This window comes from Daphnia carinata, chromosome 9, assembly GCF_022539665.2.
Source record: "Daphnia carinata strain CSIRO-1 chromosome 9, CSIRO_AGI_Dcar_HiC_V3, whole genome shotgun sequence".
Lineage (NCBI taxonomy): Eukaryota > Metazoa > Arthropoda > Branchiopoda > Diplostraca > Daphniidae > Daphnia > Daphnia carinata.
In genome coordinates, this window is record NC_081339.1 from 536,999 (window position 1) to 548,847 (window position 11,849).

Here is an 11,849-nt window from a genome sequence, read left to right on the forward strand (position 1 = left end):
TTAACAGTATATTGTTCTTTCATTTCCTTTATTCTTTTTTTATATTGCAAATCATTGTTTGCTTTTCAAAGCAATATGTCTTCAAAATTTGTACCGGAAAGACGATTTTCGTTGGGCTAAAAATGATTGCTTCGGCACTAAAAAGCTTTTCGACCGAAGCCGAGAAGGCAATGGTGCGTCATATTTAATAAATATCAGCTTTAATGAATAATATTTAGTCAAGCTTAAAATACCATTTGACGGATCTCATATCAAAATAAAAACTTTACCGCAATTATCTTTAGAAGTTGAAACGCTGAGTGACAAAAAAAAATTTCTTCTTTTTGATAGAACAAATATATGATTTACAATGAAAGATACCACCGTTTTCTTTTAAAACATTGGTCTTCTTTTTCAAAATAGCTGATGTTTGAAATAGGTATCCTGTGGACACTTTCAAGTCCGATGAAAAGACATCTACCGCTTCTACTAGTGGCCTCATGGTCGTTACATATTCCTTGATACAATCTTTCTCCGTATTGGATTTTGAAGCGGTCGAAAACTTACTTCAAATCTTGTTTTTTATTCTTTATCAAATAGTTAACTCTTTCAACTGCATCAAAGAAAGCATTCCAGCGCGTTGCAGTAAGAATGATCAACATTAACAATTTCGCTTCAGTGACACAGGATGACTTGGAGCTCCTGCTTTGTTTGTTACAAAGAATTTCAGTTTTCCTTCTATGGATTCCTTTAGTTTTTTTTTTCACTTTTCGTTTCATATTTTCAAAAGCAGGTTCAATGTGTAGCTAGCGCATCGGTGATGAGTGTGAAGAGAGTAAATATCTTTGCCGCTTCTCTTTTCCTATTAAGTAAGCGAAGAATTTTATGGATGTAGTCGGTCTGTGATCGTCAACACGTTCTTTTCTGGCGATCTGCCAGAAATTCCCCTTGATGATGACGTAAATACAGGCTTCGATCAGAAGTGGTTGGACGAAGACCAAATTTCCTTAGGAAAGTGTCGAAAGTGTGATTCCATATTCGATATGCCTTTTTAATGCGGTATAAGCATTTGGGCAAACGACAGTCCAAATGCTCCTGTCCCGCAGAACAAACCCTTCCGGTTGTTGTCAATAGATCTCTTCGTTTGACTGCCCGTAGAGGAAAGCAGCCTGCACATTCAGTTAAGACGGATGTTTCAGATTGTGAACAGCAACAAAATACAGGAGGACTCGAAGTGTGTCGTATTAAGGAACTGACGAGAAGGTATCTTCATAGCTTATCCCGTAACGCTGAGAGAATCCTTTTGCTACCAGCCTGGCTTTGTAGCGTGGGGATGAACCTTGTAGATTGGGCTTTGAATATCCATCGTGCCTTAACAGGTGTACGACCAGGTGGTAGTGGAGAGAGGGACCATCTTGCATTGCGGCTTTTCATAAACCAGCGTCGGTAGAGGCCAAGGCATCAGCGTAATTTGTTGGTTCGTAGAGTTCTTCTTGGTCAGCGATTGATTATAATGATTGCCATTGGCGTTTAGGTTCGCGGATGCGCAAAGGGTAAGGCGGTGAGCGTGTTTTATTGTTGGAGATACTGATATGCTGTCGTTTGGTAGAGTTGGATTGGGTTCCTTCTCCAGTACTGGGATATCTTCTTGGATTGAAAAGTCTGACGGAATGGGCTCGTGTGGTGGCTCAGAATCAATGTCAATTCCCCTTACAGCCTGGGGCATGACATCTTCTCTTGTATTATTTGGGGACCTGTTTTTGGTCTTCTTTGAGTGTAAGTACTAAGACTTTTATAAATAGTCAGGTAAATTGCCCTTCTCAGCGCTGCGCAGAAAATCTAGTGTAGGGTGAAGTTGCTCGTCGAATATGATTTCCCGGCTGATTTTTTTCCTTCTAGTGGCCGGGTGCCAGAAACGGTATGCCTTTTGGGTAAGGGAGTATCCTACGAAGAAGCATTTGAGGCCCTTGGAGTCTAGCTTGCTGCTGTCAGCTTTTGGAAAATGAATATATGCTGTGATTCCAAAAATGCGCAAGTGTTGTATGTTCGGTTTTGTGTGGTGCCACATTTGGTATGGAGTAACTATTGATGTAAACAAGTGCTGGTAAATTCTCCACCGTTATCGGAAAGAAGTGTGTGCACAACGTGACCGGTTTCATTGCGGGGTAGACTTACGTATTCTATGAAGAGATCTGCTGCCTCGGACTTCTGCTTCATAAAGTAGACTGTGTGCCATCTACTGAAATGTGAAAACTATGAAGAAATGCAAACCGCTTCGTGTTTGTACGTGCATAGGGCCACATACGTCTGAATGATCACTGTCTTTTTCCGGATATACAATCAAGACAGGGCTGCGTTGGAGTGATGTCGTTGACTGGTAGTATGAAGCCATCTACTACATGATTGGTTGACAGTTCTTAGATTACAATAGAGAGTTCTTGTTATAAGATGGCATGTTAATCTGATTTGATGATTGGTCATGTAAATTAAAATAAACAACATCGATACGACAGTAATTGAATTTCTTGTTAATCAGGGAAATCGTTTCTCATTTAAAGGAAATATTCTCCTTCAGCGTGCGTATTTTCAATTAACATCGCTTAGGATGATTATTTAACTGATTTATATCCAAATATCTCGGAATAATTGTATGCCCTTTCTAAAGTCAATCTATGAAATGATACCAATGCCTCTTATGTTTCAAGGGGGCACCCAGGTTTGAACTGGGGATATTTCGATATGCATTTCGATATGCGATGTTCATCTATGTCTAAACATTAAAAAGTGTCATTTCTTCCTGCAGGAAGTACCCTGGCTTGGTCAAATCGTCCAAATCGTCCGTAACCCTGACGGAAACACAGATACGTTACGTGCAGATCGAAAAGGAACTCCTTGCTATTCAGTTTGGACTGGACCGTTTTCGCCAATACGTGTATGGACAGGTAGTGGTCGTTGAAAACGACCACAAACCCCTAGCAGGCGTCCTCAACAAACCAATGACATCATGCTCACTCTTCATCCAGCGCATCCTCCTTTAACTTGATCGACACGACTTAGTTTTTATCTACAAACCAGGACGTGACCTCTCTTTTCCGATGCCCTCAGCCGTGCCTCCAGTTCCATTATCCACACGGAAGACCAATCACAATCAAGTGATCAGCATCTACATTTGGTGATTACGGCCATGCCCGCTACAGACACTAGAACCCGTTACGCCGCTGCCGCTGCCATTGATCCCGCCACTTTGGAACAAATACTCTCTATTCTAATACTTTATTCTAAAGCGAAAGAGAAAGATGACTGAATAATTAAAGAGTACAGGAAACTCCAATGCCATAAAAGATCAGTTAACCTGACCATCGCAATGCTGCCTGTCGAATGCTCATCAAATAACGAAATTTGTTATTTATTTTTAATTTTCTAACAGGGATTTATTTTTCTGACCATCGTTGTGTAATGGGGGTATAGCCTCCTTGAAACAAAAGAGGCAATGGTATCATTTCATAGATTGAGTTTAGAAAGGGCATGCAATTATTTCGAGAAATTTGGATATAACTTAGTTAAATAATCATCCTAAACTAAGTCAATTGAAAATGCACACACTGAAGGAGAATTACTTCCTTTAAATGAGAAACGATTTCCTTCTTTAACAAAAAATTCGATTACTATCGTATCGAGGTTATTTTTTTAAATTTACATGACCAAGCATCAAATCAGATTAACTTTCCATTTTATAACAAAAACTTTTTATTGTAATCTAAGAAATGTCATCCAATCATGCAGTAGATGGCTTCATACTACCAGCCAACGACATCACTCCAACGCAGCCCTGTCTTGGTTGTATATCCGGAAAAAGGCAGAGATCCCCTTTTCGTGTCGGTAGGACAAGAGCCTATGAAGTGGGACAACAAATTCAGTCAGACGTATGTGGCCCTATGCACGTACAGAGAAGAAGCGATTTGCATTTCTTCATAATTTTCCCTGATGACTTCAGTGGATGGCACACAGTTTACTTTATGAAGCGGAATTCCGAGACAGCAGATCTCTTCATAGTATACGCAAGACTACTCCGCAATGAAACCGGTCACATTGTCCACACACTTGAGTCCGATAACGGTGGAGAATTTACCAGCCACTTGTTTACATCAATAGTTACTCCATACCAAATGTGGCACCACACAAAACCGAACACACCACACTTGCGCATTTTTGGAATCACAGCATACATTCATATTCCAAAAGATGACCACAGCAAGCTAGACTCCAAGGGCCCCATATGCTTCTTCGTAGGATACTCCCTTACCCAAAAGGTATACAGGTTCTGACACCCTGCCACTAGAAGGAAAAAATCAGCAGGGAAATCATATTCGACGAGCAACTTCACCCACACTAGATTTCCACCGCAGCGCTTAGAAGGGAAATTCTTCTGACTATTTTATAAAACTCTTAGTACCTACACTCAAAGAAGACCAAAAACATGTCCGCAAATAATACAAGAGAAGATGTAATACCCCAGGTTGTAGGGGGAATTGACATTGATCCTGAGCCACCACACGAGCCCATTCCGTCAGACGTCTCAATCCAAAAAGATATCCCAGTTCTGGAAAAGGAACCCAATCCAACTCTACCAAACGACAGCATATCAGTATCCCCAACAATAAAAACACGCTCACTGCCTTACCCTTTGCGAATCCGCGCATGTTGGGTTCACAATCTGAAACTGTCTTAACTGGATGTGAAGGCTGCTTTCCTCTACGGGCAGTCAAACGAAGAGATCTATTGACAACAACCGGAAGGGTTTGTTTTGCGGGACAGGAGGATTTGGACTGTCGTTTGCACAAATGCTTATACCACATTAAACAGGCATGTCGAATATGGAATCACACTTTCGATACTTTCCTAAGGACATTTGGTCTTCGTCCAAGCACTTTTGATCGAAGCCTGTATTTACGTCATCATCAAGGGGAATTTCTGACAGATCGCCAGAAAACAACGTTGTATCTATCACAGCCCGACTACATCCATAAACTTATTCGTTTACTTAATAGGAAAAGGGAAGCGCCCACGATATTACTCTCTTCACACTCATCACCGATGCGCTAGCTACACATTGAACCTGCTTTTGAAAATTGGAAAGCAAAAGTGAAAAAAACTAAAGGAATCCACAGAAGGAAAACTGAAATTCTTTGTAACAAACAAAGCAGGAGCTCCATGTCATCCTATTTCATTGAAGCCAAATTGTTAATGTTCATCATTCTTACTGCAACGCGCTGGAACGCTTTCTTTGATGCAGTTGAAAGAGTTAACTATTTTATAAAGAATAAAAAACAAGGTTTGAAGTATGTTTTCGAGCGCTTCAAAATCAAATACGAAGAATGATTGCATCAAGGAATATGTGACGACCATGAGGCCACTAGTAGAAGCGCTAGAAGTCTTTCCATCGGAATTGAAAGTGTCCACAGGATACCTACTTCAAACATCAACTATTTTGAAAAAGAAGACCATTGTTTTAAAAGAAAACGGGGGTATCTTTCATTGTAAATCATATTTTTCTTGTATTGTTAGCACTGGAATCTCCTTTTTCTCGTTTCTTTCAAGAGGATGAACTAGTTCTAATTCTCTCTGCACCTACTCACATGAAAATCAAGCTGGATTGGTTAGCTGAGACTGGCAAGTAATCTGCTATAAAAAACTTAAGAAGAATTATTAAAGTTTCGCTCAAGAACTAGCTTCGGGTAAAAGTGTCGTCATGTATATTAGGTTGCCACCATCATGTATATTAGGTTTCGGCACTTTTTTCGGCACTTTGAATTTTGGTGTTTTCGGCACCAATTTTTTCCGTTTCGGCACTTCGATTGTCTTTTTCGGCACCACCACCAGAGGTGGTCCTAAGTATTGGTATTACAATGTATGTTTTCTTAGCCACTTTTGTCCGTTTCGGCACTATTTTTGTCTGTTTCGGCACCGCCCCCAAAATTCGTAAACAATAAATTCCACTAGGTGTCGTGTTATAATATATTGTGAAATTTTGCTCACTTTGTTCTTAGACGCTTTGTTAGCAAGTTTATTAAAGTTTATTTGAAGTTTATTAAGTATATCATGGAAAGACCCACTAGATCGAGGAAACAGCCCAGCCGATTGGCAGATTATTAGGTTAGTGGTGATTCTGGGTGGGTTGTGCGAGGCAGAGGTAGACGTGGTGGACGTGGGCTGGCTGTTCCTAATCAACCGATCCGGCCAAATGCATTGACAATCCAAGGTCAAACAGGTAATAGAATTTTGTTACATTGTTGATTCGTTTTGTTAAAATCAAATTTGGCTTAGGACCATTAACTTTAAATGAACTGACACCAGAGGAAGCCGCTCAATACCTGGAAGCCGCTCAACGACATTCATCAAGGGGATCTATCCCTGTAATGGTTGAAGAACCTAATATCATACCTACACCGGATGATGAAAGTGAAGATGGAAATGAAGAAGAGAATGAAAGAAATAGCGTGGAGAGTGAAAGAGAAATCGAAGAAGAGAGTGAGCAAAGTGATATAAGAGGAACTGAAGAAGAGAATGAAGGAAATAGCGAGAAGAGTGAAAGAGAGAGTGAGCAAAGTACCCCACCCACACAAAGTCGTCGGCGTTGTCGTCGCGCGATAGGAACGCCTTCTCCAGGACGTCGTTGGGAGGAACGTCGTCGAGCCCATAATCATTCAGCCGAGAGGCAATCTTTGTCCAGGAGTCAAAGCGAAGAATCAAACGCCGATATTACCAAGAGTGATCTATCATTAGGCGAAGAAACACTCGCTCCTGTGACTGAGGGGTCTTCTCAGCAACGTAAACGTCAGCGGGCTACACACATGCGCTGGAAACTTCTATTTAAAGCAGGAAAGAAGTAATAAATACTTGTTCTTTTACGTTTTTTTTCTAACGTGCTATTTTTAAATCTAGGTTAAGTAATATCCTTGTTGACCGCAAACATGGATACAAGTTTGGTGTCTGGAAGGTGCTGAGTAATGGTATTCTTTATCGGTGTAATCATCGACCACAGCAGAATCCTTGCAAATGCACAGTTTTGCAATCAGGTACATACATCGTCTTTTTAAAGATTTCTTGTATTATTTAATGCTTATTCTGATTTCAGGCAATGCAATCATCCAGCGAGGAGTGCACATTACTTCCTGCCCAAAACAAGAAAATATATATGAGTCGCTAGTCATTTACAGGGACGCTAAGCGTGAAGGATTGAAAAATAAGGGGAAATCTGCTAAGGCCATTACCGACCCCATCATCGCTAAGCACTTTGCATCAAATAGGAGAATGAAACTTGTGAATAGAACACAAGTCTGTAAATCAGTCAGCATGGCTAGGTATTTAAATACATTTCTTGCCTAAGTATTTATTTAAAAAATTCCAAACTTTGTTTAGAGCGAAGACTCGTCCAAAAAATCCAAAAACACTGGATTTTTCATTTGAGGACGATGGAATTCCGGATGAGCTAAACCTTCATGACGTAGTAACCGCTAAGCGCAGACACATAGTCTGTTTCACTAACAAACAGGCGCGGCTATTAAAAAATGCTAAAAGATGGTACATGGATGGAACATTTAGCATCATCAAAAAACCATTTATGCAGATGTCGACGATACACGCTTTCATTCGATATGGAAACGAAAAGAAAATGGTTCCATTATGTTTTGTCCTCATGTCTAGTAGGACTCAAAAGGACTACATACGTGTGCTGAAACACATAAAAACTGTAATTCTTGGTAACAGGTATAACTATACATTTTTTATGACTATGAATGTAGTAATTACGAGACATTATTTATTTGTACAGTTACGCCATGAAAGAATGTGTCGTTGATTTTGAGAAGTCAGTGTGGCTGGCTATTGAAAAAGAGTTTGGTATTGATGTTAAAATATTTGGATGTGGCTTCCATTGGACCCAGTGTATTTTTCGCCGCATAAAATCATTGGGTAAAATAAGACAGACAAATTAATAAGTAAAATTTTGAAATATATTAATGAATATTATAGGTTTAATAAGAGCATATCGTACAGACATGCGAATTCGTGGGATTTGCAAGTGAGTGTGAATATTTTTATATTTATTGTGGAACTTAACAGATGTATTTACTAACTATTGCAGGAAAATGATGTCTCTCCATCTCCTTCCACATGGAAAAATCCCTACTGCCTTTGATTTGCAAGTGAGTGTGAATATTTTTATATTTATTGTGGAACTTAACAGATGTATTTACTAACGCAAATTGGAAAAATCCCTACTGCCTTTAAGATTGTCTGGGAAATTGAAAACAGGGAAAACCGAACTATGATGCGAAAACTGTACAACTACATGGAAAATACCTGGATCGACAGCTTGCTTTGGCCTCCTAAAGTTTGGTCGGTCTTCATGCAAGAGGTATTAAAAGAAAAATGTAATTTAAAACATTCAAATGATTACATTCACTCTAACATGCTTTAGGTGAGAACCACTAATGACGTTGAAGGCTGGCACACACATCTAGCAAATCACGCTGGACTTAGCATTAGCAGTAAAGGCCTCAACCTGTATATTCTCCTCGAAGTTCTCTACGAGGAGGCTATACAGGTTGATATATACACAAAGATGATTGAACAGGGTCAACAACTGAGAAGACAGCGAAAAACTTTCAAAGAATTAAATTTAAAACTGTTTGGCTTGTGGAACGACTATTCCAAACAAAAGATAACGACCGCAGAACTTTTAGAACAATGTGCAGATATTTACACAAAGTTCAACGCAATTAAATATGCAAAAACGGCGAACGATGCTCGTCTCTTTGAGTTAGAGACAGAATAGAAATTAAGTGTATGAACAAAATTGTATTGGATTGCTCAAAAAAAAAGAAATACAAAGAGAACACTGTGTTCACCAAAAAATATTCAAAAATTTCACCAAACCCAAATCGGTTCGGGTGTTTACCGAAAAAAATGACACATTCCATAGTGAACACTACCCCGAACCGTGCCACCAAAAAAAATCAACATTCCAGAGTTGTTCAAATAATAAATACAACAAGTACTCACAAATAAAATAAAGCTCACAAATGAAATCCAATTTGAAGAAATATCAGCAAACACCACGCGAATAAAAAAAGAAAAAAAAATCAAGAGCTCCGCTCTGTTACTACGCAACCACGCGACTGACAATTTCACGACAGACAGCATAAGCATAAGTCGAGTGGTGGTGGTGGCGCTGACTTCCAGAACCCATACAGCTAGCGCCACTAGTGGCCTGAACAAAGTGTAAAGTCGACAGGCCTGTAAAGTACCGAAAATTTTCAGGCCACTGGCCTGAATGTCTGGCATCCCTATATGACTTGCAACATAATTTTTTTTGTGCCGAAACGGACACAGATGGTGCCGAAAGAGACACAATTGGTGCCAAAACGGAGAATATTAATGCCGAAACGGAAAGATTTTTTAATAAACGAATATTTTTTAATAACGAGATTTTAAATACAAGGGGGGACCAAGCGTTTTATATGGGTGCCGAAAACGCCAAAATCGAAAGTGCCGAAAAAAGTGCCGAAACGGGTGGACACCGTATATTATTATTGTTCATATCAAAAGGAAGAAATTTTTTTTTCTGAGAATCAGCATTTCAACTTCTAAAGATAATTGCGGTGAAGTTGTTGTTTTCTTAGGAGATCCGTCAAATGGTATTTTGAGCTTGACTAAATATTATTCATTAAAATTGATATTTATTAAATATGACGCACCATTGCCTTCTCGGCTTCGGTCGAAAAGATTTTTAGTGCCGAAGGAATCATTTATAGTCTAACGAAAATCATCTTTCCGATAAAAATTTTGGAGAAATGTTGCTTTGAAAAGCAAACAATGATTTGCGATATGAAAAAACAATAAAGGAGATGAAAGAACAATATACTGTTAATGTATTTATTATTGGTTGCAAAAAACTAAAAATGATCAACTGGTAAATAAAAGCATAAGTCTGAAAAACGGGGATATCTGAAATATTGACTGGTCTATCGGAATATTACCTTGGTAATAGAATTCAATCCTAGATTGCGTTGATAAAAATAAAAGTATCGGTATCAGTAATGTGTGCAATACTTCAAAATAGAATCGCGATTTTTTTTTCGAAAATTCGGTACCACGATACCGATACTTCTTCAAAGTATCGCTTCCCATCCTAATTGAAGGTTAAATATTTGTTGTATCGGAAACTAAATATACTGTTTGTGAAAAGTCCAAGGAAACGGGATTCGAAGGCCTTTGTGAACGATGTTCGAAGACATGAGTTCGAAAACAAAGATTGGTTCAAACATGATGTTATGTATATTATTGAAAAAATAAAATGGTATTTCATTTTAGGTTTTGTTACAGTATAATGTTTACAGCATGTGTCAAGTATAATTGTATTGCAATTCATACATTATTGTATTGCATTCATACTTTTAAAAAAGCACCAGGTGAAATATCACATTCAGTCGAGTTGCCACTCCACACTGCACATCTTCTTCTTGGATACTTTCCAGAACGCGTAAATCGTATCGTTGAAGAATAGAGAGGCATGTCATCGGGCGGTGGTAAATTTTTGAAGAATATGCCAATATCTTATGGACGAACTCCGCTATACAAAAACCTGGTTTAGCATTCACGGATCAGGGCCTTCCGGGTCCATGCTAAGATGGATCAGTTGCAGTGCATTCAGAAGGGCTGTTTCATTAATCATGGGCGACGACTGCTCTTAAGACTCGACGGTGACTAGCCGATTCCCTATGCCAAATTTCATGGTACAGGATTGCAGGATTTTCTTCGCACTCTCCCAAATGCGGTCTATGTGAGTGAGAAAAATGTCATTCGAAGTCCCGACTGTATGTGGTAATCTCTATACCATAGTGTATCCAGTAACCTTAGCGTGCAGGTAACATATCGCTGAAACTATGAGTTCTATTTCAAACTATTTCAATATTTGGGAATGAACCTGCCAATTGAGTTGGTATTTTATGGACACCAGGAACGAACCGTTAGCGGTGGAACAGATTTTTTCCCGCACCGTCAAATGCAATAAAGGTGGGATAAAAAAATATTGAAGATCAAACTATTTTCAGGTTCAGGATTCCATTAGACTAATAACGTAATGAATGTGGATGGCACAAGGGGTTATTAAAAAAAATAACACATGCAATTAAATAATTTGCGGTAACTCAAGCATGCACCTTCATCCATACTTGATGGACATCTTGCAGCAAGTATTTTGCATATCCAGCCTGCAATCCGATAAGATAGATTCGTACAATGAATAGCACATATTCCTGGAACCCAGCTGACTTCCAATCGCCCTCCCAGCTCACTCCGAAGATTGAACCGATTACGAAAGAAAAGATTTTTGCTTTCATTTGTTATTTTCCTGACTGTAAACATGTTGTTACCAGGTGTGAGGATCGAACTCACGTATCTAGACAGAGAGCAGAACTTAAGTCTGGCGCCTTAACCACTCGGCCAACCTGGTACACTTAAAATCAGTAACAGTAGCAGTAATAGCTGCTACAAAGAAATTTTCTTTCTTTCCAGTTATAAACAACCGTTAAACAATACATTTAAGATCAACGTGTGAAAATCCAACTTACGTATCTATGAAGAAACGAAAACTTAAGTCTGGTGCCTTAACATCTAGGCTAATCAATTAATATATCTTTAGCAATCAAATAATTGTGTAAAGTATTACCAGCACATGGTTGCCACAGATTTTAATAACAGAAATCGAATTTACCAGGATATAGATGCAATTTAGCGTTAGTCGTCTATTGTAGCAAACTTATGGTTACCAGGTATGAGGATCGAACTTACGTCCCTATACAGAGACA

The 11,849-nt window shown here is 39.0% G+C and overlaps 1 protein-coding gene and 1 non-coding gene across 2 annotated transcripts; one reads left to right on the forward strand and one right to left on the reverse strand.

Moving 5' to 3' along the window:
- Positions 1–7,414: 7,414 nt before the first annotated feature.
- LOC130697281 (uncharacterized) lies at positions 7,415–8,156 on the forward strand. The gene is made up of 3 exons (XM_059496921.1): positions 7,415–7,746; positions 7,811–7,950; positions 8,011–8,156. Exons 1-3 carry the CDS (start codon positions 7,565–7,567, stop codon positions 8,061–8,063), a joined length of 375 nt encoding a protein of 124 aa, XP_059352904.1. The 5' UTR covers positions 7,415–7,564; the 3' UTR covers positions 8,064–8,156.
- A 3,255-nt stretch (positions 8,157–11,411) lies between these two features.
- On the reverse strand, positions 11,412–11,494 carry Trnal-uaa (transfer RNA leucine (anticodon UAA)). Its single transcript is given in 2 exon segments — positions 11,412–11,446; positions 11,458–11,494. It is a non-coding gene; the product is annotated as a tRNA-Leu (tRNA).
- Between the last annotated feature and the right edge of the window lie 355 nt (positions 11,495–11,849).

Coding starts and splice junctions, on each gene's coding strand:
- LOC130697281 (XM_059496921.1), top strand. CDS start 7,565: ATGGATGGAACATTTAGCATCATCAAAAAACCATTTATGCAGATGTCG. Junction 7,747..7,810: donor ACTGTAATTCTTGGTAACAG/GTATAACTATAC, acceptor TTATTTGTACAG/TTACGCCATGAAAGAATGTG. Junction 7,951..8,010: donor TCGCCGCATAAAATCATTGG/GTAAAATAAGAC, acceptor TGAATATTATAG/GTTTAATAAGAGCATATCGT.